Here is a 21,665-nt window from a genome sequence, read left to right on the forward strand (position 1 = left end):
GCCATATACTGTTTCGTGTCTTGTCTCCCTCAGGACATTACTGGTGGAGGATGAAACACCAGATTATGTACTTAGAAGGGTAAAGAGCCTGTCGTCTAGCTGATGAAATCGAAGCTAAAAAGAGGGCTGATCAAGCCATCCAGGCAAAACAACCCAAAAAAGCGTAAGAAGAAGAAGGCCCGACGTCGTTCAAGGAAATCAGAATGTCGATATTAATAAAAAAAATAAAGAATAAAAAAACAATAGAAAAGTTGTTAAAGACTGCATAAAGAGTGTGTAAACTTTTTCAGTTTTGTCTTGTATTGTGCTTGATGTTTGTTTCCAAAATAAATTACAATTATATTTGTATTTCGTCGTATTTCTTCTTATTGTTGTCTGTAACATCTATACACCAGCAAGAAAATACTTTTGTGCATGATTTGCTTACCTTATACTTTACGGTCGTTTCACAATGCTTGGCGCGATTGCGGGTTGGGGTTTGGGGGGGGGGGGGTTGCGGAGGGGCTGGGACTCAGCACCGGGTCGTTTTGAGGGTTTGTATCGCCAGTGTGCTAACTTTCTCATACATTTAACAATTGTCATGTCATTTATATAAACATTTTCCATTCTATAAAGAAAGACAAAACCTACATTTAGTAGTCCACGTAACTAGCTTTGTGATTGGTTGAAAGTTTGTCGTTAATCATCAGCCTCCCTCTATGCATGGAGCGGTACCTTACCCAAATAGTTTTGTGTATAGTTTCAAGACAAGAAAGTTGCGTGCCATGTACGCAAAAGTTAATTAATTCATGTATCCCTTTAAACAAATTGAATTCAATTAATGAATGACTTATCAGTGGGCACATGGGCACGTACCCTGGCCGCCATATAAGGCCAGTATGAGACGAGAAACTATGGACATACGAAAAGTGAGTGAAATGAGGAGACAATACGTGTATGTATGTCGCAGGGCACAAGAAAGTAAACCCCGGTCCTGTCGCTGGGAATAGGCTATATCTCAGGTTTTTAATCAAATGAATAAGGTGAAGGAAGGGTGAAGGAAGGGTGAAGGAAGGGTCCTCTGAGGGATCCCCTCCCTAGACACAGAATAGGGTAAATACATTTGTAAAGCTAGAGTAGATATAATCACGTTCTAGAATATACTGCTATATTGATAATGAAATATGAGCCAGCTTTTATTATATTAAAATAGTAAGAACTATTAACAAGAATTAAATAATTACATCTTTTACGTATTTTTGTTTTACATTCAATGATATACAAACAATGTATATGCATGAATCTTGTTGAGAGACCTAACATTTAAACTCCATTCTTGAATATAAGATACAGGTTTTCAATGGTATAGTATATATAGTACTAAAATAAATGAGAATGTATGAAATATTTATTTAAATATCTCTTATTATATCCTACCCTTTAAGTTTCAAAAACAAATTGAAAAGCAACAATGGTTATAATGCATACATTGTGATATTAATGCTATAAAACTAACTCATATACATATGATATGGTTGGGTTTGATTCTTGGTCATGGTGGCATTTTTATTAAAAATGTGATGCTTTATTCAGTAATGTAATGTGCATTATCGTATCCATTTAGTTTAGTCTCCGTTACAGTCGTTTCGTCTGTGGAAGTTCCTTTCTCCTGAAACGTTTGCTCCACGTCAACACCAGTACTAAGGTGCGTTATATCCGACCTATGGAGATTAATGAAGGAAATGACGTCATAGACTATCGTGACACTATGGTGGGAAAGTACAAGACAGACGAGTTTGCGAATACATTATTTTTTTTAATACAACATCTTCCAATTCGAGGTGACGGTTACGTCATGGAATTTACCCCCCCCCCCAAAAAAAAATTAAATAAATAAATAAAAAAAAAAAACATTTTGCAATATGACACTATAGATTCGCTGAGTTTTGTCATTTTGCACGTACGTTGTGTTAGTCGTCCCAAAATGTCTATACTGCCCGCTACTCCCCCTCCCCCACCGCCCGCCGTATCTTCACCCCAGCCACAACCACGCACCTGGTAATTTTTCATCTCGCAGCTAATATCCTCGCGCGGATGCACATAAATAGAATCGTCATGCATGCATTTGTGTATAAATGGCGTTCCATACTTACATGCTGGTTGCCTCTACGTCATCGATAGTTTGTTTTAGTGGTTCACCGCGGGTCTCGGGTAGGAAGAGGACTACTAGAGCTGCTACGATGGAACAGGTCGCAAATATGATCAGATGTAGATCATCGTAGATATCCCCAAGGACAATCATCAGTGGCGCTAGAATACTTCCAACCCTCGCTACGGTCGAACAAGACCCAAGACCAACACCTCTGGTGATAAAAAATAACCGTACGTGGGTCAAAGGTCATGCAGCTAAGTGTGGCTTGTGCCGAGTAATATATTCTATTCCGCTAAGAAGTTAAGAACAGTGAACAAATGTGTGACGAACGCTAACAGGAAAACAGATAAAGTAATGTGGCTATATGGCAGTAATTTGATCTATTTTATGCCAATTAAAAAAAAAGAAGATAAATTCGTGTTTCTTTGGAAAGCTTTCGTAAACACATATCTGCTTTTTATGATGCATGTGTGTGATCATTATTCACATTAAGCACTTACATTTTGAGAAGCGTGCATACGGAAGGGCCATAGTTTATAAGTTACACATTTCACGCAAATTTTATTCCGAATCCATATGAATATGTTTTCAAATTGATGTCTTTTTTACTTTTTGATGACCGTTTTGGCTATAAACGAACGCAAGTATAGTATTATATTTTTATATTAGTATTTCAATCCCCAAATTAGTATCATACATCTACGTGTGACTTCCACTCTTCATATCGAAGTTTCGGTCTGTAGAACTTTTTTTTTTTTTAGAAACTGTGGGGTTTTTTTTATGTCGGAATTTCAATTCTTTGTCCCGAAATTCCACTATTCATCTCAAAATGTTGACTTTTTATCTCAAAGGCTTGTTATTTATTTCTACTTCAAACTGCTGTATAGGAAATAATAATTTACATTACAATTTAATTTGTCGACAATTTTGAAATCCGTAAGTATAAGTATAGTAGGTCACATAAAAATTTGGCAGCTTGCCCACCCCCTCCCATGCCCCAAGATCACCAACCATTAAGCAGGTATAAATAAGTCCGAACCGACAATTTTATCACGGAGCCAACAAGTTGTCAAACAACTGGCCTGGTTTTTTTTTTATAGTCAACTTACCTTAAAGTGGTTGGAAACAACTCTGTAGCATAGATGTATATGATTGTATATGCAGCAGTTATACAAAACTTCCCTGTCATTGCAAAAGCTGTTATAGCGGTTAAATTACCTGTAAGGGTTAATAAAAAATCATCTTCGTGAAAAACAAAACATATTTTTAGGTATATTTCGAGCTTAGGCCTAATGCTTGCAGGGTACGAAGACGTTATATGAGATGGGGTACGGTAAAATGCTGTTTTGCAGAGCCATGCAGGCCTAGTACCAATATATCATGCGTCATTGTTCGTTTTACATTGGGGAGTGGGATATAGGGAGACACAGAGGTCCACCATCCCCCCCCCCCCCACCTAGCCACACGCCACCCTCACAACCCGAAGTGGTTATGCCACTATATAATGTTAGATGTATATACACGCCGGTTAATATCAACGCAACGTAAAATAAGACGTCTTACTAGGAAAATGAGAAACGCTATTATGTGATTAGAGTGTACTGTTACAATTGAAAAGAAGGTTAAACTTTACTCACTCAGAAAGGACGTTATCAGACAACATGCTCCGCCGACGAGATAAAGACCAAATAGAGAATACCGTCTGCCAAGAAATGATTGGGTAAGGGGAATAACTAGAAGATTGGCGGGAAACTCAACTGCAGCAGATATGAAAAACGTGACGTAGTCGTTGTCACCGAGGTCAGCTGTGTTCAGTGAGAGACCGAAGTAGATTAGACTGTTGACGAACCTTCCAAATGCAACAGATACAATGAAAAACAGATTGAAAGATTAGAAAATATGTTCTTGACGATTGTAATGTGCATAATTGATCATTGCTTATGTAGCAAGTCTTTGATTCTCAACTAATTAGAGGCACTCAACTTGCTACTTTATAATTCTATACACCTTCTTATTTCATTATGCATACTTTGTTGTTATGCCCATAAAATGTTAACGCAAACAGTAATTACTGCTTAAGAAGGGCAGATTTTTAGAAATGCAAAGAGAATCGCCAAATAAGGGCATTAAAACGAGATAGAAAACAAACGGGTCGATGTAGTAGCGGGCCTATTTCTTACAAAGTATTACGGTCCTGTATTGCTACCACGCCATCTTAATCGAAGTAATCATATACTGCTCTTACGTTGATATCCTGAAAATCTATACTATAGTTTATCAGATAAAATTTTGCGTTATCATTTGCAATAGGTAAGCAATTTCTTTAGATTTAAAACCATTAGGATTACAGTATGTCTCTTTGGATTTGCTGTTCACGCCGCAACACCAGCACACTTCCACTATCACCCTCAAATGACGTTCATACCATGTTACTGTTGTGTATTTGCATATGGAAAGGTGGCGATCATTTGATCCGTGCATAGTCGACCTCGGGCCTTAAGTGTGTGTTTTATACCTTCCAAAACGACCGTATCGCGATCTTTTGAAAAATATCAATGTACCGATATCATTTACTGATATCGGCTAAAACAAATTACAGTAGTTTAAACATTTCTCTTTCATAATCTTTTAACCAATCATCATTAATCTGAACTTTACTGTATGTCGTTTTCCGATTAAAAAAGTTTAAATTTTTAGTCCAGTCGGATTTATGTGCTTGCATATTCGTTTATTTTACAAGGACGCTAACTTCAAACTACTCGAATTCTCAGACCGTTTGATCAAACTGCATGGCTAAACTTGCGCAACTAACTTCAAATTCTGCTCTTTCATATTATATAAGCCTATTTCTGATTGGTTAATGTTCACTGTATGTCTTTTTTCCATCAAATGAAAGTTTCCGTTAGAAATTTTTCTTCGAAAACCTCATTATAACGCCTCATTATTTATTCATGAGCTACGTCACGAATCAGCTTGTGTATCAACAACATTCTCACTGATGCTTCGTCCGACAATCGTATTGTGATTTCTGAGGTGAATTTCGAGATTTGTTAAGTAATATGCAATGAAATAAGATGACGACATTGCAATAAACATAAATTAACAAGTTGAGAATCCTATTTCATAGTTTCCTTTGAAATAGGATGAATATAGTGATATAAATTGCCCACGTAAACGTTTGTAGCGAACGTACAGGCCTACCGTGCTGTATGTATTAATGCATATGATTTCGTACAGTTAGGTTAACACTCGTATGTACGTAGGCTAAAGCTATCGTTAGGACTATCACTGGTTGTTTGTTTGGATGATACCACTGTAAGTGGGTAACTCTTTATTTTGCTTTTACAACCAATTGATTTGTAACCAAGGGCGTAGGAACCGGGGGGGGGGCTGGGGGGGGGCGCCAGCCCCCCCCAGTGAAAAATGTGGAGGGGCGGAAGTATCATTCCGCCCCCCCGCTCCGCAAGTCAGAAAACCCCTTTTTCATTTCCAAATGAGAAAAAAATCTCATTTGGAGCACCAAATGACATCTAAGGCCAGGTGAAAATACAAAATTAAGTTTACAAAATGGAGTGGGTGTTGAAGTGTGCTATATTGCACCAAATTGCATCTGAGGCCACCTGGAAATGCAAAAAATTCCATAGGGGAGGGGGACACTCCCTCCCCTTAGACCCCTCCCCCGGGCCGGCCATCAGTCTTCAGCCCCCCCACTCAAAAGTACCTTCCTACGCCACTGTTTGTAACAAATGTTATTTTCTCAAGTTCGATTAAAAGGTGTGCAGACAAATAAATGTATAAACACAACGTCATGTCTCAGTGTTCGTTTACATTCACTGCTATAATTATTTTAGCATCAATTCATTTAGAAACAAATACAATCCCCTTGCCGGTAATGAAACAGTCCGCCTGTCAATATGCATATTCATACCGGTGACTCATAACATCGGCGGATTTTAGTCTGTGTGGCTTTGTAGAGCAAATGCTCTTTTATAGCCTAAACTTTTCCATATGGATCGCTAGAGTGCGGGTGAACTCAGCATTAGTGGTATGAAACCCCGCAAGCATGAAGTAAAAACATCTCCGACTTTATGGCTACGAACACCCGCATGGAGCAAATTATCGCGGGTTAACGCATCAGCGGTGACACAAGAATCGCAGTCTTAAATCAAAGGAATGTTTATGCCGTTACCATGGAACCATACACCGACAGCTTGTCAGAAGATCCGTTCCTGTAACGGCAGCGATATAAACTCAGTGCCTTGCAGTCTTTATATATATATCAGAATCAAAGAATTTTGTTATCCCGTTTTTTGCAACAAACTTTGATTTACGCTTGTTGAAAAAATGATCTAGCCTACTGGCCACGGCACGTAATTACTTAATGACTTGCAGTTTTGTTATATATTCAATGCTAGAACCAAAGAAAATCGTGAAGAATCTCACATAACTGTTTAGGAACATATACATACATAAATTATTACAATAATGATGAAAAACTGATGAGAAACTAGAACAACTGTATTTGTATACAAGTACATGTCATTGTAGTGCGCGGTGAAGTCCTACGTAGTCAACATGTGAATTTGAGATTGTTATGAAGAGTGTATGTTCAGCTGGCATTCACCAGTCAGCCATGTACGATGATGGAGCGGGCTAATATTTCCAATATTGTAGCGCGCATGCGCACTACAATAAACATTTCAGTAATGAAACGAACTCATGACATAGGCTATATACATTCTAATGGCATATATGAATTGAACGAAAAAATAATTACCATACGCAATACAGTAGGAGACTTATTTTGCGTATCTTTGGAGTGCGAAACAAATCAATTATTGTGTAGGTTGTAGTGTTCTGTCTTCTCTTCTACAAAAAAGAACAAGATAAAAAAGAAAAATAAGGTGATGATGATTATATGATGTGAATTCAAATTGATACTGTGCTGAGCTAACTTGCCAACAAAGATGAATCAATTTGCCCCAAAATATTATTCCCTCTACCACACCATGCAGTAATATATCTATATCTGTCGGTGGAGAGTGGGGTGGGGTGGGGGGGGGGTTGGGGGAGGGTCTGAGCCCCTGATCGTCATCATGTTTATGAGCCGACCAATAATTTCTAACAAGAGCTTTACTCCACCACATCGCTGGGTCTCGTTCCTTTGAAACAGAAAGAAGGGTACCAAAGAATCAAGTTATCAATTTCTGGTTCCTATATCTCATAATTCTTGGAATATCTTTGCGAATATACCAAAACTATATTGGTTATTAATACACAAGAAATTTATAGCTTTCCTAAAAATATGTTCCCAAGGCTGATATAGTTGACTTGTTTCCTGCATGCTGTGTACCTACAAAAATAAATGTCTTCAGAGGAATCCCAATTTACCCAACATCCACCCCCCCCCCACCTTCCCACACTTTTGTCAAGCTTCCAGTACGCAACTTGTTGTGAAGTTCCAATGCATTAATATACTACATGATCATGCACAGTGGCACAGTCTCGATGCGAGGGGATTGAGTGAACAGCAGTTTGGTTTTCGTGGCCAGGTTTCTTTCTTGGGTGATTCTCCTTTTAATAGAAGAGCAACGTTCTATATAGTTGTGTGAACAAATGTGGGGTCAATGTACTAACATGTGTTAAAGAGTGTGAAGAAAGTGTGAAGAAAGTCCAGTTAGCTCCAAAAGCTTAGCATTATACGGCCGTTGTGACCTGGAATGATTCAAGAGCATTTACTGTACCGTCTTGTACCAAGGTATATTTACAATAAGGGAGACGAGAAAATGGCAAATTAATGAGCGTTTCTGGTTTTGTCAGAGGCAAATCTTACTGAAAATGTTATCATTTGCATTTTTGCATGTTGTGCCCTTTTACACGCTTTTTATATGCCAAACTTTTATCATTCATTCAATGGGTATCTGAGCATGCGCCTGAGTAACCGATATATGTAGTGTTGATTTTAGGTAGGCCTAGGTATAACGTATTAGCTGAACTGAGTAATTCGTTTTGCATCTTACCTCCTCTTGCTTAGTTAATTGATCAACCAAATCGTTTGGTAACTTATCTGCTGTTTTATTTCCTTTTGCAATTTTCTGTAAAACCTTTTCAGTTTCCTCAAACTTGTTTTTCGCCATAAGCCATCTAGCTGATTCTGGTAAAACACTGAAAACATATATAGACAAACAGAAATCGATGAAATCGAGAAGACATCGCATGAATTTCGTACATCAATTGTTTTTCAGCAACATCAGCCATTTATCAGCATGATAGAATGACAATTCAATATAAGACATATTGAAAAAAAAACACATTAAGCTGACAGTGTCAAATATAAAATTTCAATATCTGATTAAAAATATTCTCTTTTTTTCACAGATTATATGAGAATTTCAATAAACATGAATAATGGATTTCACAGGTCTGGGGAAGAGGAAGGAGTGGGGTGGGGTCTAGGAATGCACTTATCCCCGTACCCCCCCCCTCCCCCACCCTCCTCTTCTCAAACAGAGCAGCTATATCCCGCGGAGTACCAATCATATCTTCAAGAAATACATATTAACTCGGCAACAAAATGTTCTTTTGATTTATTTAGTATAGAAGTAGGAAGTTGTCCAATCTAGCTGATAGTTATCCCATCTTAATGAATATTCATATGTACTTACAAAATCAATAGAAACAAAGGCAGCAGACAGACAGAAGCAATTCGACTTAAATTTCTCCAATCGCGAACGAAGAAAGCAAACACAGCCAGAATCATGGATCCTACAGAGAAAGCTAATGGTGTAGCTATACCGCCATATACCCGCTTAGAGGGCCCCACAAGCTCGGTCACTGAAAACGAAATCATAGGTTAACCGTTCAAATGGTACAGATATCAAAGTTTCGTCAAATGGTAGACTTATAAGTTACGTTTTGATTTTAGTTGTTAAATACATGTAACGGTTAATTATAAATACGATAAATGATGTTTTATACAAAATGGCTGCCAGACATAATTTGGTCATTTTTCTTTAGCTGATTCTACTTTGCCGTAGAAAGGTTATGGAAGATTTAATGGAGGAAGAAGGGGTGTGATCAGAGAACAAAAAAATCATGTTTGTTATGTATTAGACTGGTCATACGTTGGAATGCATAATGCTTTAAATAAAACGTCACCCTGCAAGAGCCTGCAGGGGACGAAACCAACAAAACTTGATTCACTGTCAACCTCAGTCTCCTTACATCGAGACTGTATCCGGATAATCATAACAATTACAGGTCAATTGTTGGTGAGCGATGCGTGATATTTCATGTTTTGTTTAAACTGACATACAGGGGGAAAAAAGACTGCTGGGAGGGGAGGAAATAAGGGACAGAGATGAGGAACATAACTATATTAAAACGACGACGAACAAATAATCAAGTTTTGAAATGCATTGAGTCGACACCGTTGCGACTTATATATATATTTATACAGAACTAGTATTATTCGATACAGGTGTCAAACGCCTACAGTGAATTTACGACCTTCCTTACCGGTTTCGAACCTCTGGACATACAATCAGCGTCCATAGCCTAGTGGTTAGGGTGTCCGCGTACAGAGCGGAAGGCCCGTGGTTCGAATCCCGGTGGAGGCTGAAAGTTTTTTCACTGTACTTGATTTTCCAACTCATTACGATTTTCATTTATATATATATATATATATATATATATATATATATATAAATATGTATATGTATATATATATATATATATATATATATATATATATATATATATATATATATATATATATATATATATATATATATATATGTTGATACTAGATGAGACTAGTGGAACACTAGTAGTTGTAACTCGGAGTTTCACGCTTTATAGCGATCTTCAGACAACTCAGACAACAATATATATATATATATATATATATATATACTGACTTACCTATGACGAAACTCATTAGGTATATAGATATGTTGGCCATGCCCACTAGAAAACGAAAGAGGCAGAAGAACCAAAAAGAGGGCGCAAATGACATAACGAATCCAGCCACAAAGTCCAAAGTGATGGCGATGAAGAACGTTTTGTATCGACCAATGCTGTGTTGATCAAAGAAAAAACAAAAGGCTAAAACTTTATACAATTATTTTACTTTTCAAGCGACTACGTTGTATAATGTAGTTAGAAGTGACATAAGCAGCTCATATTGAACATTCTTAGCCGAAACTAACAGCTTTTAATTAAAAAGTCGGCTTTTCCTCCCCCATAAGATGTTGTTATGTCTTATAACAGCATCTCGGCCTTTTTCATGTGTCTGTTCTTTTTTGTAAAGGAACTTTTGAGACACACCTGCCAATGACGGGGTTGAGAGCAGACCAGTCGTTTGGTTGTTTGGTTTTTGTGTCCAAGTTGTTTCTCATGGGGCTTTGTTTAAATATTAAAAAAAAATATTTTTACAGGGTGAAGTAGAACTGAGCCGATTGTCTGATAGCGTCACAGGTCAGTATTATACTGTTGGTGTAGTACGTGCCTCAACTTTATCTTGTGGTTTTAATCATGTGTAGCGTCTGTTTCCTTTTTAGATACACAATGCAGAGTGAAGATAGCTCCTTAACTTTTTGACGATGTAAGAAGATCGTTTGTAATAATATTCCCTACCGAAGGGACTATAATGATAATTTCACTTGCCGGAACACCGTCACCGTACGATATTATCGTGGTTGCAGTCGCGAGAGAGATTTGCAAATTAATCACAACATAATATATTACTCCAGGAGAGATTGATAAGGGTGCATGTTGAACAGACGAACGATGCTAATTTTAAATTGCTTTAAACAAACTTCAAATAAGTGCACCGTCGAAGTGGCATGCAAGAGGGGTGGGGTGGGGGAGGGCAGGGGGTACGAACCACTTCCCATTGTCATTCGGGCGAAGATGGTTCAGTATGTGTTTCTTTTATTTTTTATTCAAGTTTGGGATGAATTAGATCAATCCTCCGTGGTCTATATTCGCCTTTTCAAACTCTCACAAAAATGAAAGTGATTGTTTGCGTTAAGTTGCGTTGAGAGTTTAACTATGGACCTAAACTATAGTCTAAATTTATATGCCGCAGAACGTATCATCTCCTTCCATGAAAGTTCATGCTACTTGCTATTTTAACAGTTTTAGATTATCTTCATCAAGAATTTTTTGTTATCATTTGACTATTTTCACAAAGCTTATTTCCCATAAGTTGACAGCGAGCAATATCTCTAGTCAGAAGAAAAATATGACCAAGAAAAGATTAAAAAAATAGAAAAAACACAGACCAAATTGAGTCATATGTCTGTTCGACCAAAAAGGGGGTATTAATTTGCAACGAGGGAGAGTAACAGCTGATGTTTAAAAAAAAAAAAAAACATGTTTTCGTTATAGAGGAAGAGGGGCAACGGTTGCTCACTTTTTTCTTTTGCCTTTTCTGTATTTTGTATAAAGAAGAAGAAAATGTATTTATAAAGCGCAACAAATTCCTTAAAAATATGACCAAATGCGCTATTATATAAAAAAAACACTAAAAAAAAAAATTACTATATTCGAAGGAGGAAATACTGAGGGCGGAAAGTAGAAGAAGAGTGAGAGAGAGAAGAGGGGTGGGGGGGGGGGTTGGTTCTAAGATAAGTACTTCTTAATGGTTTGTAAAGAAAGAAAGAAATAGCAAAAAAAGTGTAGCTTACATGTCGGCAACGGAACCAGAAACGATTGATCCACAAAGATATCCGACATAAAAAAGTGACTGCGAAGTGTCTGCTAGATATTTTTGTTCACAAACCAGATCAAACTATAATATAAAGCAAGAAGAGAAAACACAGACTATGTGTGACGGTATGTCGAATAATGTTTGCTTTCACACAAAACAAAGGGAAAATTTAATGATAGTTTTCTACATCAATAACCGTTACAATGTACACACATTGTGGCATGTTGTATATATCAGTGCGGATTATAATGTTGTGGAAAGTTTGATTTATACTATTCTATGGAAAGCATTATGTCGACAGTATATATAGTAACTGATGGCATCATGGCGATCTTCCCGCAATTTATTACATACATGGAAGATATATTTAATACAATATTGATGATTTCTTGCATTCAGTGTATACATTTGATAATTATGCAACAACAAAATAATCAAAATACTTTACGCTAGAAGAAGATAAATAGCTTTAGAATAGAACATCACAGATTATTCACTGTTTACTTCCGTTAACAACCGTGTTATGTTTGAAGCAAGGTGAGGCGTTTGCAGCAATTAAGCTCTCTTTAGCATTTTGTTGAGTCTGTTGTAGGGAACGTCATGAAAGGATGACTTTCGTCACAGAATTAATTTTGATATGTTGTAGACCTTTAAAATACACTGCTTTCACTATACACGTCTTGAGAATATGACCCTTTCAACACCTACGGTCCATCAATGAAAGTGACTGAATTCGATAGTCTAATACACAGACCATTAGGTCAGACAATATGCCTATACTGAGGAGCTGACGTCATACTACCAATTTGGCCTTAAAGGCGCAATTCAGAAATTAGCACTCAAATGTTTCTTTTCTTTTCATGAACGATGACATACCTAAGACTAACATTCTACCCAATGTCGTCCTTTTAACATACAAGGGTTTTTATTGAAAAGAAAACTAGAAAAAAAAAAGCCTTGTAAGCGGGGTTGTCGGTTTCAAAAGGTTAACATTTCTAATTGCTGTTGTCTTAATTTGCATTATCAGATATGAGAAACATAACAGTATTTATGAGGGAGATAATAGCTAAGGAGTTTGTACGGCTGTGCATTATTCTTTACACTGAACGTTTTTCATTGATAACGGTATCCATACTTGATGATAATACGTTGTCGAGGAGCATACCGCACTACAGTACACACGCTACTGAAGTTGTCACAGCAAACTAAAGATTAGTATGCTGGTAATTATACACACAATCGTCGCTTTCTTTTAAGATTGATCTTTGCGTGCTACTCGTTTATCCAAATGCAAATAAACAATCCAACTGAAACAAACAAACACGATAGGAAACTAAAAACTAACGATCTGGTTAAAAGGTCATCACTATTGCCCTACCTTCAGCGTACCAATGTATATGCCTGGTACGTGTGTGGACCCTCACAGGTACCAATGTATATGCCTGGTATGTGTGTGGAACTCACAGGTACCAACTTATATGCCTGGTATGTGTGTGGACCTTCACATGTACCAATGTATATGCCTGGTATGTGTGTAGTCCCTCACAGGTACCAATGCATATGCCTGGCATGTGTGTGGACCCTCACAGGTACCAATGCATATGCCTGGTATATGTGTGGACCCTCACAGGTACCAATGTATATGCCTTGCATATGTGTGGACCCTCACAGGTACCAATGTATATGCCTGGTACGTGTGTGGACCCTCACAGGTACCAATGTATATGCCTGGTACGTGTGTGGAACTCACAGGTACCAACTTATATGCCTGGTATGTGTGTGGACCTTCACATGTACCAATGTATATGCCTGGTATGTGTGTGGACCTTCACATGTACCAATGTATATGCCTGGTATGTGTGTAGTCCCTCACAGGTACCAATGTATATGCCTGGTATGTGTGTGGACCCTCACAGGTACCATTGCATATGCCTGGCATGTGTGTGGACCCTCACAGGTACCAATGTATATGCCTTGCATATGTGTGGACCCTCACAGGTACCAATGCATATGCCTGCTATGTGTGTGGACCCTCACAGGTACCAATGTAAATGCCTGGTATGTGTGTGAACCCTCACAGGTACCAATGTGTGTGGACCCTCACAGGTACCAATATATATGCCTGGTATGTGTGTGGACCCTCACAGGTACCAATGTCTATGCCTGGTATGTGTATGGACCCTCACGGCTTACATCTCCGTGAGCAGCGGTGTTCAGCTGAACACCTCCCCGGGAAATGTACTGAGATGAAACGACGAAACCAACATACACATTCATACATTTGATTGTCCATGATATCATTAACAGGGGTGTAAATGAACCGATGAACCGGGTTAAATGGGTGGGATCCCTCGAGGATGGGTATCCCACCAGACCCCCCCCCCCCCTCCCTTGCAACTCATGCACTCCCAGCCAATAACAACGTACCACTCTTCATCAGAAATATATACCTCATACATCTCTATGTAATAAATAAAACGAACTGAATGAAAAGTGAACTCAAAGTCCAGCTAACATAGTAGTGAAAGGGTCAATAATCTACAGTTTATATCATTATGTTCAAGCCCATAAGCCACAGGAGCTCTAGACCATTCATTCCACAAGCTGTTTAAGTCAATCGATTGTTGTTAATGCAGCTCTCACCGAGTACCCGACATTTTGCAATTTAAGCTGTAGTTTGAACTGTATTACTTGTGTTATGCTGATCACAAGCCCCTTTCCAATATATGCCACGGCACGTTGACTAACTTAACTAACACAAAATAAACAAGAAAATTAAATAAAGCGTTTTCTCTAAATTATTCGTCAGAAGCTTGTTGACAACTTATATTTGCGCGTTCCATTAACTATTATACATGTATCATTACAAATCGTGTTTTCTCTTCAGACTGTACCACTCCCATAACTCACAACCTGAACCATACAAAATACCTGCGACATAAATTGATCTCCTGCCTTTGTAGGGCACATGCTGTTGAGACATTGTCACGGAACCACGCGATGAACTATCCACGGAGTATCAGACCTCGCGCTCGGTGTTAAATTTGTCAGTAATATTAACACAGCCCGGACAGTGGCAAACATTGGCACAGGTGGAGGGATGGGGGGGGGGGCTATCCTAAACAAATATTTGTCTGCAATTGCCACCTTCAAAAAGTTGTCAGAATTTTTTTTTTAGAAAACCCGTTCTGCCCGACACCTATAAAGCATTGGACCCGTTAGGGGAAAGGTCTAGCTACCCAGCATCAGCGTTGATATTCGGTGTTCCGTTCAACACAGAAGTGACTGAACCGCAGTGATTGTTTCTAATATACACAGATAGCTGTATACATCTCTCTCATACTTAGCGAAATATGGAGACGTTGAAGGTAGGGTTACCCTCGATCGTAAGTCTAATTTGGACGTTAATTTGACCATCTAGATCGATGAATGCCCTTGTTGCATATTTTCTATTATTTACCAGCACTGTTTTTCGCGAACGCCCTCGCCATGCCATCAACCGCACGTTTTGAACTTCACAGTGGTATAGCCAATTGGCCAAGCATTCCAGGCAGTAACAGCTCCGAAGGCAAAGCACTTCGAATAACGCTGACAAAGATACCAGAACTGCTACCAAATAGACGATATCAGATAGGCTGTCTGGGCTCGGTCAGATCTGGTACCCTATATACGATATCAGCATAGGCTATATGTCTGGGCTCGGTCAGATCTGGTACCCAATAAACGATATCAGTATAGGCTATGTAGCTGTGCTCGATCAGATCTGGCACTCTATATACGATATCAGTATAGGCTATGACTAGACTCGGTCAGATCTGGTACCCTATAGATCTGGGACGGTACCCTATATATTATATCAGTATAGGCTATATGTCTGGGCTCGGTCAGATCTGGTACTCTATATACGATATCAGTACAGGCTATGAATAGACTCGGTCAGATCTGGTACCCTATAGATGATATCAGTGGCTATGTCTGGGCTCGGTCAGACCTGGTACCCTATAGATCTGGGACGGTACCCTATAGATGATATCAGTGTAGGCTATATGTCTGGGCTCGGTCAGATCTGGTATCCTATAGACGATATCAGTATAGGCTATACGTCTGACCTCGGTCTAGTGACGTCTGATAAGGCCATCCTTCATCTCCTCTAGCAACTCTTAATCACTGATATCATAATCACGTTCGAATGCGTATTATGTCAATGTTTAATTTATTATCAAAACCAAATTTTATACTTACATCATTAACTATGGATGCTTTGTATTGACTTCTGTCGTATACCCAACCTTCATCACATTGGATTGTATGATTGGTGTATCTTTCTGCGTTGTAACCTTCATACCAGGTTGCCGGGTAGTTGGTATCATATTTAAGGCACTTTTCATAGACCACCTCACCGTCTTCCAAATAACCCGGTATGGAGGAATCGCGGTATTGATGTAGACAGTTTAAGTATGCATCGGTATTATCGTCACGGTATTGATAACAGTCATCGACATTCGGCGTCCATTCCTCGACAGCACACCAATGGTCCATATCAGCCGTCAAAAACACCGCGATCATGGAATGCATTGCCTCGGGGAGTGCCGACAAACAAACTAATATCAACAGCTTGATTTGATAAGGGCCCAGTTCTCCGATCAGCCCCAGAATTTGGTCGAATGATAGGTCGGTAGCCATGTCTCAAGCTCTATCGTTGTAGATAATGCCCAAGAAACTTTTTTGAGTTCTGTCATGAAAAGCAATGAATCTACAAAACTTTATTACAATTTATATTAACTGAAGTTGAAACTTAAAGATAAGGCCCTAAATAAGAAGCGTTGATTGTGCATTTATTTCCACTATTATTCTATTACTTACGCATAATGTGTAAACGTGATGTTACGTAAATCCGTAACACGCATAAGATCTACCCCGTGTAGAGTAGGGATTCCGTTCTAACGCTTGGTTTACTATACAGTACCGCTTCCAAGAAAGGAGGGACATGAGAAGATATATATATATATATATATATATATATATATATATATATATATATATATATATATATATATATATATATATATATATATATATATATATATATATATATATATATATATATAACCATACAATCAGCGTCCATAGCCTAGTGGTTAGGGTGTCCGCGTACAGAGAGGGAGGCCCGTGGTTCGAATCCCGGTGGAGGCTGAAAGTTTTTCACTGTTCTTGATTTTCCAACTCATTACGATTTTCATTTATTTATATATATATATATATATATATATATATATATATATATATATATATATATATATATATATATATATATATAGGAAAAACTGTTAATCAACTATTTTGCATTTAGAGAAAGGCTGGATCTCGAGTGAGATACAATAATTATATAAGGTGAATGATTGGAAGTAAAACAGCCAATGTTTGGTTTTTTGCAGAGCTTTCGAGCACAACCAGCCCTTCTTCAGTGCGTGATCACCGAAAGTGGCAAGGAGTAGCAGGAATTGAAACTATTTTATAGAGAAGAGTGTCGGCATGGTTGTGAAGTCAAAGCGACTTACTGATTTTTTTCTGCTGGATTTAGCAGAAGTTTTAGTAGAAGTTTTGGAAAATCGGATTATTTTAATCCGTGTCGGATTATTTTAATCCGATTCCGTCGTAATTGCAAAGGAATTTTGTTTATCTGGGACGGCAAATCGTTTCTGATGTTTAAACAGAATGGTGCCCGGGTCTTTAGGTTTAGTTCCCAGAAATTGTCTTTTCCTTTCCTAGATTTATCTGTCCAAGAATCGTTAAAGGCAATGGCAATAACACGCAAATTTCCAATTGAATGATTTTGGAGATTGAAGTGATTTGCAACAGGTTCGTTGATCTTTTTTTGTTTTGATCACCGATCTATGTTGTGTCATTCTCATTCTTAGAGTGTTTTTTTGACTCTCCAACGTATTGTAAATTGCAAATATTGCAGTAGATGAGGTAAATGTCATTTTTCGATAGGCAGTTTATTTTATGCCGAATTTGGGACGTGCGTTTGGTCGAATCGACAAAGTAAGCACGTATTGCAATTTTGTGTACAGGGCGATGATCCTGTAGCTTCTCTTTTGTTTTCCCCTAATGGGGTGTCATCCTGAAAGGTGCCCGAACTAAAATATCCCGTAGGTTACTGGTCCTTTTAAAAGTGATGACAGGTAATTCTGGGAAAACTGATTTCAGGCGTTCGGTGCCTTGAAGTAGGTGAAAATTCTTCTGAATGATATTAGCCAGTGGTGGGAGACCAGGGTGGAATTCAGTAACCAGTGGTACCCTTTTCGAACTAGTTTGACGATTTTTGTACGTCAATATTTCGATACGGGGTTTTTCTTTAGCCTTTTTGATGGCATATTCAATAGAAACCCGAAAATAATGTCTATTTGGGAGGTGTTGTGACAGTTCTTTAGTGCGGGAATCAAAATCGACTTCAGTGGAGCAAATGCGTCGAATGCGCAACGCTTGACTGTACGGAATATTTCTGGTACAGTGGATGGCAACTGCTTGGTAAAGGTAGTTGTGCTTGTTCGTGAGTTTATTGAACAAGTCTGTTTTGAGTGAATTATTTTGTAGGGTCACAGTCATGGTGTCCAGGAAGTGAACGTCATGTCCAGAAAAAATCTGCAGTAAATTTGATAGTGTGATGAAACAATTTTATGTCATCAGTGATGAGTTTTAGATTTGCCTCGCCATGGGTCCATATCATGAAGATATCGTCAATGAAACGTTACCACGTGTGTGGTTTCAAGTTTTGTCGAGATAGAAATTCTTTCTCGAGGTTTCCCATAAAGACGTTGGGAAAAGACGGTACCATTTTGGTACCCATTTGGTACCCATAGCGTTGCCATGAATTTGGAGGTAGTGTTTGTTACATATATATATATATATATATATATATATATATATATATATATATATATATATATATATATATATATATATCAGGCGCGTATCCAGGATTTTCAAACCCGGGGGGCGCGAATTACTATCTAAGCGGAGCGCCACCATCGGTTTTGAACCCCCCCCCGATCACCGGAAACGGCACTTCTCGGGCTTGAAATGACCAACCAGATGTACACTTTTTGCCTGAGAACCAGGTATTTCCTAATAGTTTTTTTTTCCATCCATAACCTTTTTGAAGTTTGTCAACCCGGCACACATCATGTTCGACCTGATGGCATCTCCTGTGGGTCTTTGCTTTTGTAGGTGATTCTACGTCGCGGCCCACAATACCCGTCAGCCCCACTTTTCAAGGTTTTAAGCCCCATATTTGTTCAGAATTTGAAAATTCACATTTCTCGTGAATAAACTCACTTCAAAACATACCCATAATGTTGTACAAAATTTCATCTATGGACAACCAATATAGAAAAACTTCCTTGAACCCCTAACAGTCCGGTCAAAATTGCACGAGTAGAGGGAAGTGTGATGCAGAATGTTGGTCAGATATTGTCGAAAATTCAGACACAGTTAATTTATTGGTGTAGAAACATTAAAACCTCTTATAACGGCTATTATAAAACTTGGTTGAAGGAAATGAAAAAATAGCAGATATTTCCTTCAACCGAACACTACACACATAGGCGTAGGAGGCGCGGCGGCAGTGGCGGAGCTAGGGGTATTGGTCAGGAGTGGCGAGAATGGTCTGTAGGAGCGCTTTCGACACTTTCTAAGCGGAGCGCCACCACTGGTTGGCGCGTAGCGTACAGAAAATTTTTGAATAAAGATACTCCCTAGATCGCCGGAAATGACCCTTTCCGGGCCTGGCTAATTTGCAGATAAACGAAGAATAAGGTGTCATCGCCAAATTACAGCAACAAAATGTGACAAATGTCAATAAGTAGATGAGAGCGCAATAAAAAAGTTAATAATCTAGAACAAGTAAAAAGTGATAAAGAGCTGAAAAAGGCGCCAGCAGTCCATTTGAGTCCGTCAGGGAGGGGGGGCATCCACCCCGACCGTATGGACGCTCCGCCACTGCGCGGCGGGGGTGCAGCCCCTAATTCGCCATTACTAATGTAAAAGAGAGTTTTGACATAATTGGACCTCCGTGCTTTTTATACATCTACATGAGGCATGTCGTTGTTTACATTAGCATCCCGCGAAATACTGCGCAATTTTAACGGACCGTACGGTACATGATGGCATGCAATGTAATAACCGATGCTTGCTTATATGATATTGACTTGAACACGTTGAACGCGCGCTTCGCGCGCGAAAATTTTTGGTTATTTTTTCAGGCAAGTCGGACAGTTTTGAGGCTTTTCATCCTGGAACGCCATTTTCATGCTCACTGATATGATGTGATATCTGCTGTTTGCGTTACAAATTCGAACAGGCGCGTAGCGAGGAATTTGCCAAGGGAGGGGCGAAGCCTGTAGGCAAATTATCTAAGAGTAGCGCCACCATAGGTTGGCGCGAAGCGTACAAGAAAATTTTGGCCGAAAATGCCTCCCAGATCGCTGGAAATGGAAAACCCAGGACCATTTGTTAGAGCGAAGCGTACAAGCAAATTTTGGCCAAAAATGTCTCCTAGATCGCTGGAAATGACACTTCCCAGGCCTTGTAAGTTGCCTCTAAGCACTTTCTATTTTGAAATTACTTAGCGATATCATTTAAAAAAATGCTGAATGGGGGGGGGGGGGTGGGCGGTCGCCCCCATCCCAAAATGCGTCATGTTCCCCGACGACACGGTCGAGTTCGAGACCAGCCACAGTTGGTTTCATAGCACAATTCTACACACGCGTTATGATAGACCATATATAGTACATATATAGATCATTAGTGAGAGAGGAAAATGGAAACGTCAAAAAATGGAGTTGTCGGTGTAAGGGGTAGGGTGAGTCACACTTTTACGAAATCATTGATCCGTCACTGGCTACCCTTCAGCGCTGTAATGATGTCACTGTTCCTATTTCTCTCCCCGGTGTCTTCGCGTTTTTCTTTTACTCCCTCCTTTTCTCCTTTTCTCTTTTTCTTCTTTTTCTTTTCCCTTCCTTCCTCTTCTCCTCCTCTTTTTTCCCCTCTTTTTTCCTTTTTTCTTCTCTTTTTTTTTCTCTCCTCTTTTTCTTTCCCGGGGGGCGCGCGCCCCCAACGCCCCCCCTGGATACGCACCTGTATATATATTTGCAATACCTTAATTGGAATAAGCTTCAAGAAATGTATACCAAAGTGCCATCTTACCTTTTGATTAGGCCTATATCCGACAATAACCTGATTTCGTTGTCTATTGTTTCTTCCAGACTAATGGGCATTTTACGCCGACAGGCTTTGATTTAACTTTATAAGTCCCGGTACTATGTACTTTACACTTTGATATTGCAAACATGCCGTTAATGCCCCTGAAAAGATAAGTTATCTTTGCGGTAATGGTTACTTGGTTTCTTTCATGAACTTGAGAGATGTTGTTCTGCGTTGAATAAACTTTGGTTATTAAAGAAGATCCACAGATGCTGCCAAACGTGTTCGGAGTAGGCGACAAATTCAAGGTAAAATTGAATAATGTTTGCTGCCATCACAAACCCAGTTTACGTCACCGACACATGAGAAGCTGTCTACTTGCTGCAGGGCCCTGAAAGTTTTTGAAGAATCCGCCACTCCATGAATGTTGTTTTGGACACTGATTGTAATAATGAGCATGCTATGAGTGGGTAAGCAGAGGGGGCAGGGGCGGGCCATATTAATGACCTTTACCTGCACCAAGATGGCCTCGCGCCCCATGAGACTTTTTTTAGACTAAATAATGCTCATAGCCGTACCAAAAGATGGTTCATATAACCGGGGTCACCAACGTCC

General features: G+C 39.0%; 1 protein-coding gene across 2 annotated transcripts; it reads right to left on the minus strand.

The window, feature by feature from the left end:
• Positions 1-506: 506 nt before the first annotated feature.
• On the minus strand, positions 507-21,193 carry LOC139963110 (organic cation transporter protein-like). Of its 2 annotated transcripts, none has more exons than XM_071963632.1 (11): positions 21,054-21,152; positions 16,089-16,599; positions 11,824-11,927; positions 10,055-10,209; positions 8,797-8,965; positions 8,152-8,296; positions 6,909-7,000; positions 3,769-3,980; positions 3,241-3,349; positions 2,133-2,342; positions 507-1,700 (listed from the first exon to the last, which is right to left on the minus strand). In XM_071963632.1, exons 2-11 carry the CDS (start codon positions 16,527-16,529, stop codon positions 1,565-1,567), a joined length of 1,773 nt encoding a protein of 590 aa, XP_071819733.1. In that variant the 5' UTR covers positions 16,530-16,599; positions 21,054-21,152; the 3' UTR covers positions 507-1,564. The 2 variants fall into 2 exon arrangements, with proteins under 2 accessions (XP_071819733.1, XP_071819732.1); XM_071963631.1 differs by having other exon boundaries at positions 509-1,700; positions 16,089-16,578; positions 21,054-21,193.
• Between the last annotated feature and the right edge of the window lie 472 nt (positions 21,194-21,665).

This window comes from Apostichopus japonicus, chromosome 21, assembly GCF_037975245.1.
Source record: "Apostichopus japonicus isolate 1M-3 chromosome 21, ASM3797524v1, whole genome shotgun sequence".
In the NCBI taxonomy this organism is placed as follows: Eukaryota; Metazoa; Echinodermata; class Holothuroidea; order Aspidochirotida; family Stichopodidae; genus Apostichopus; species Apostichopus japonicus.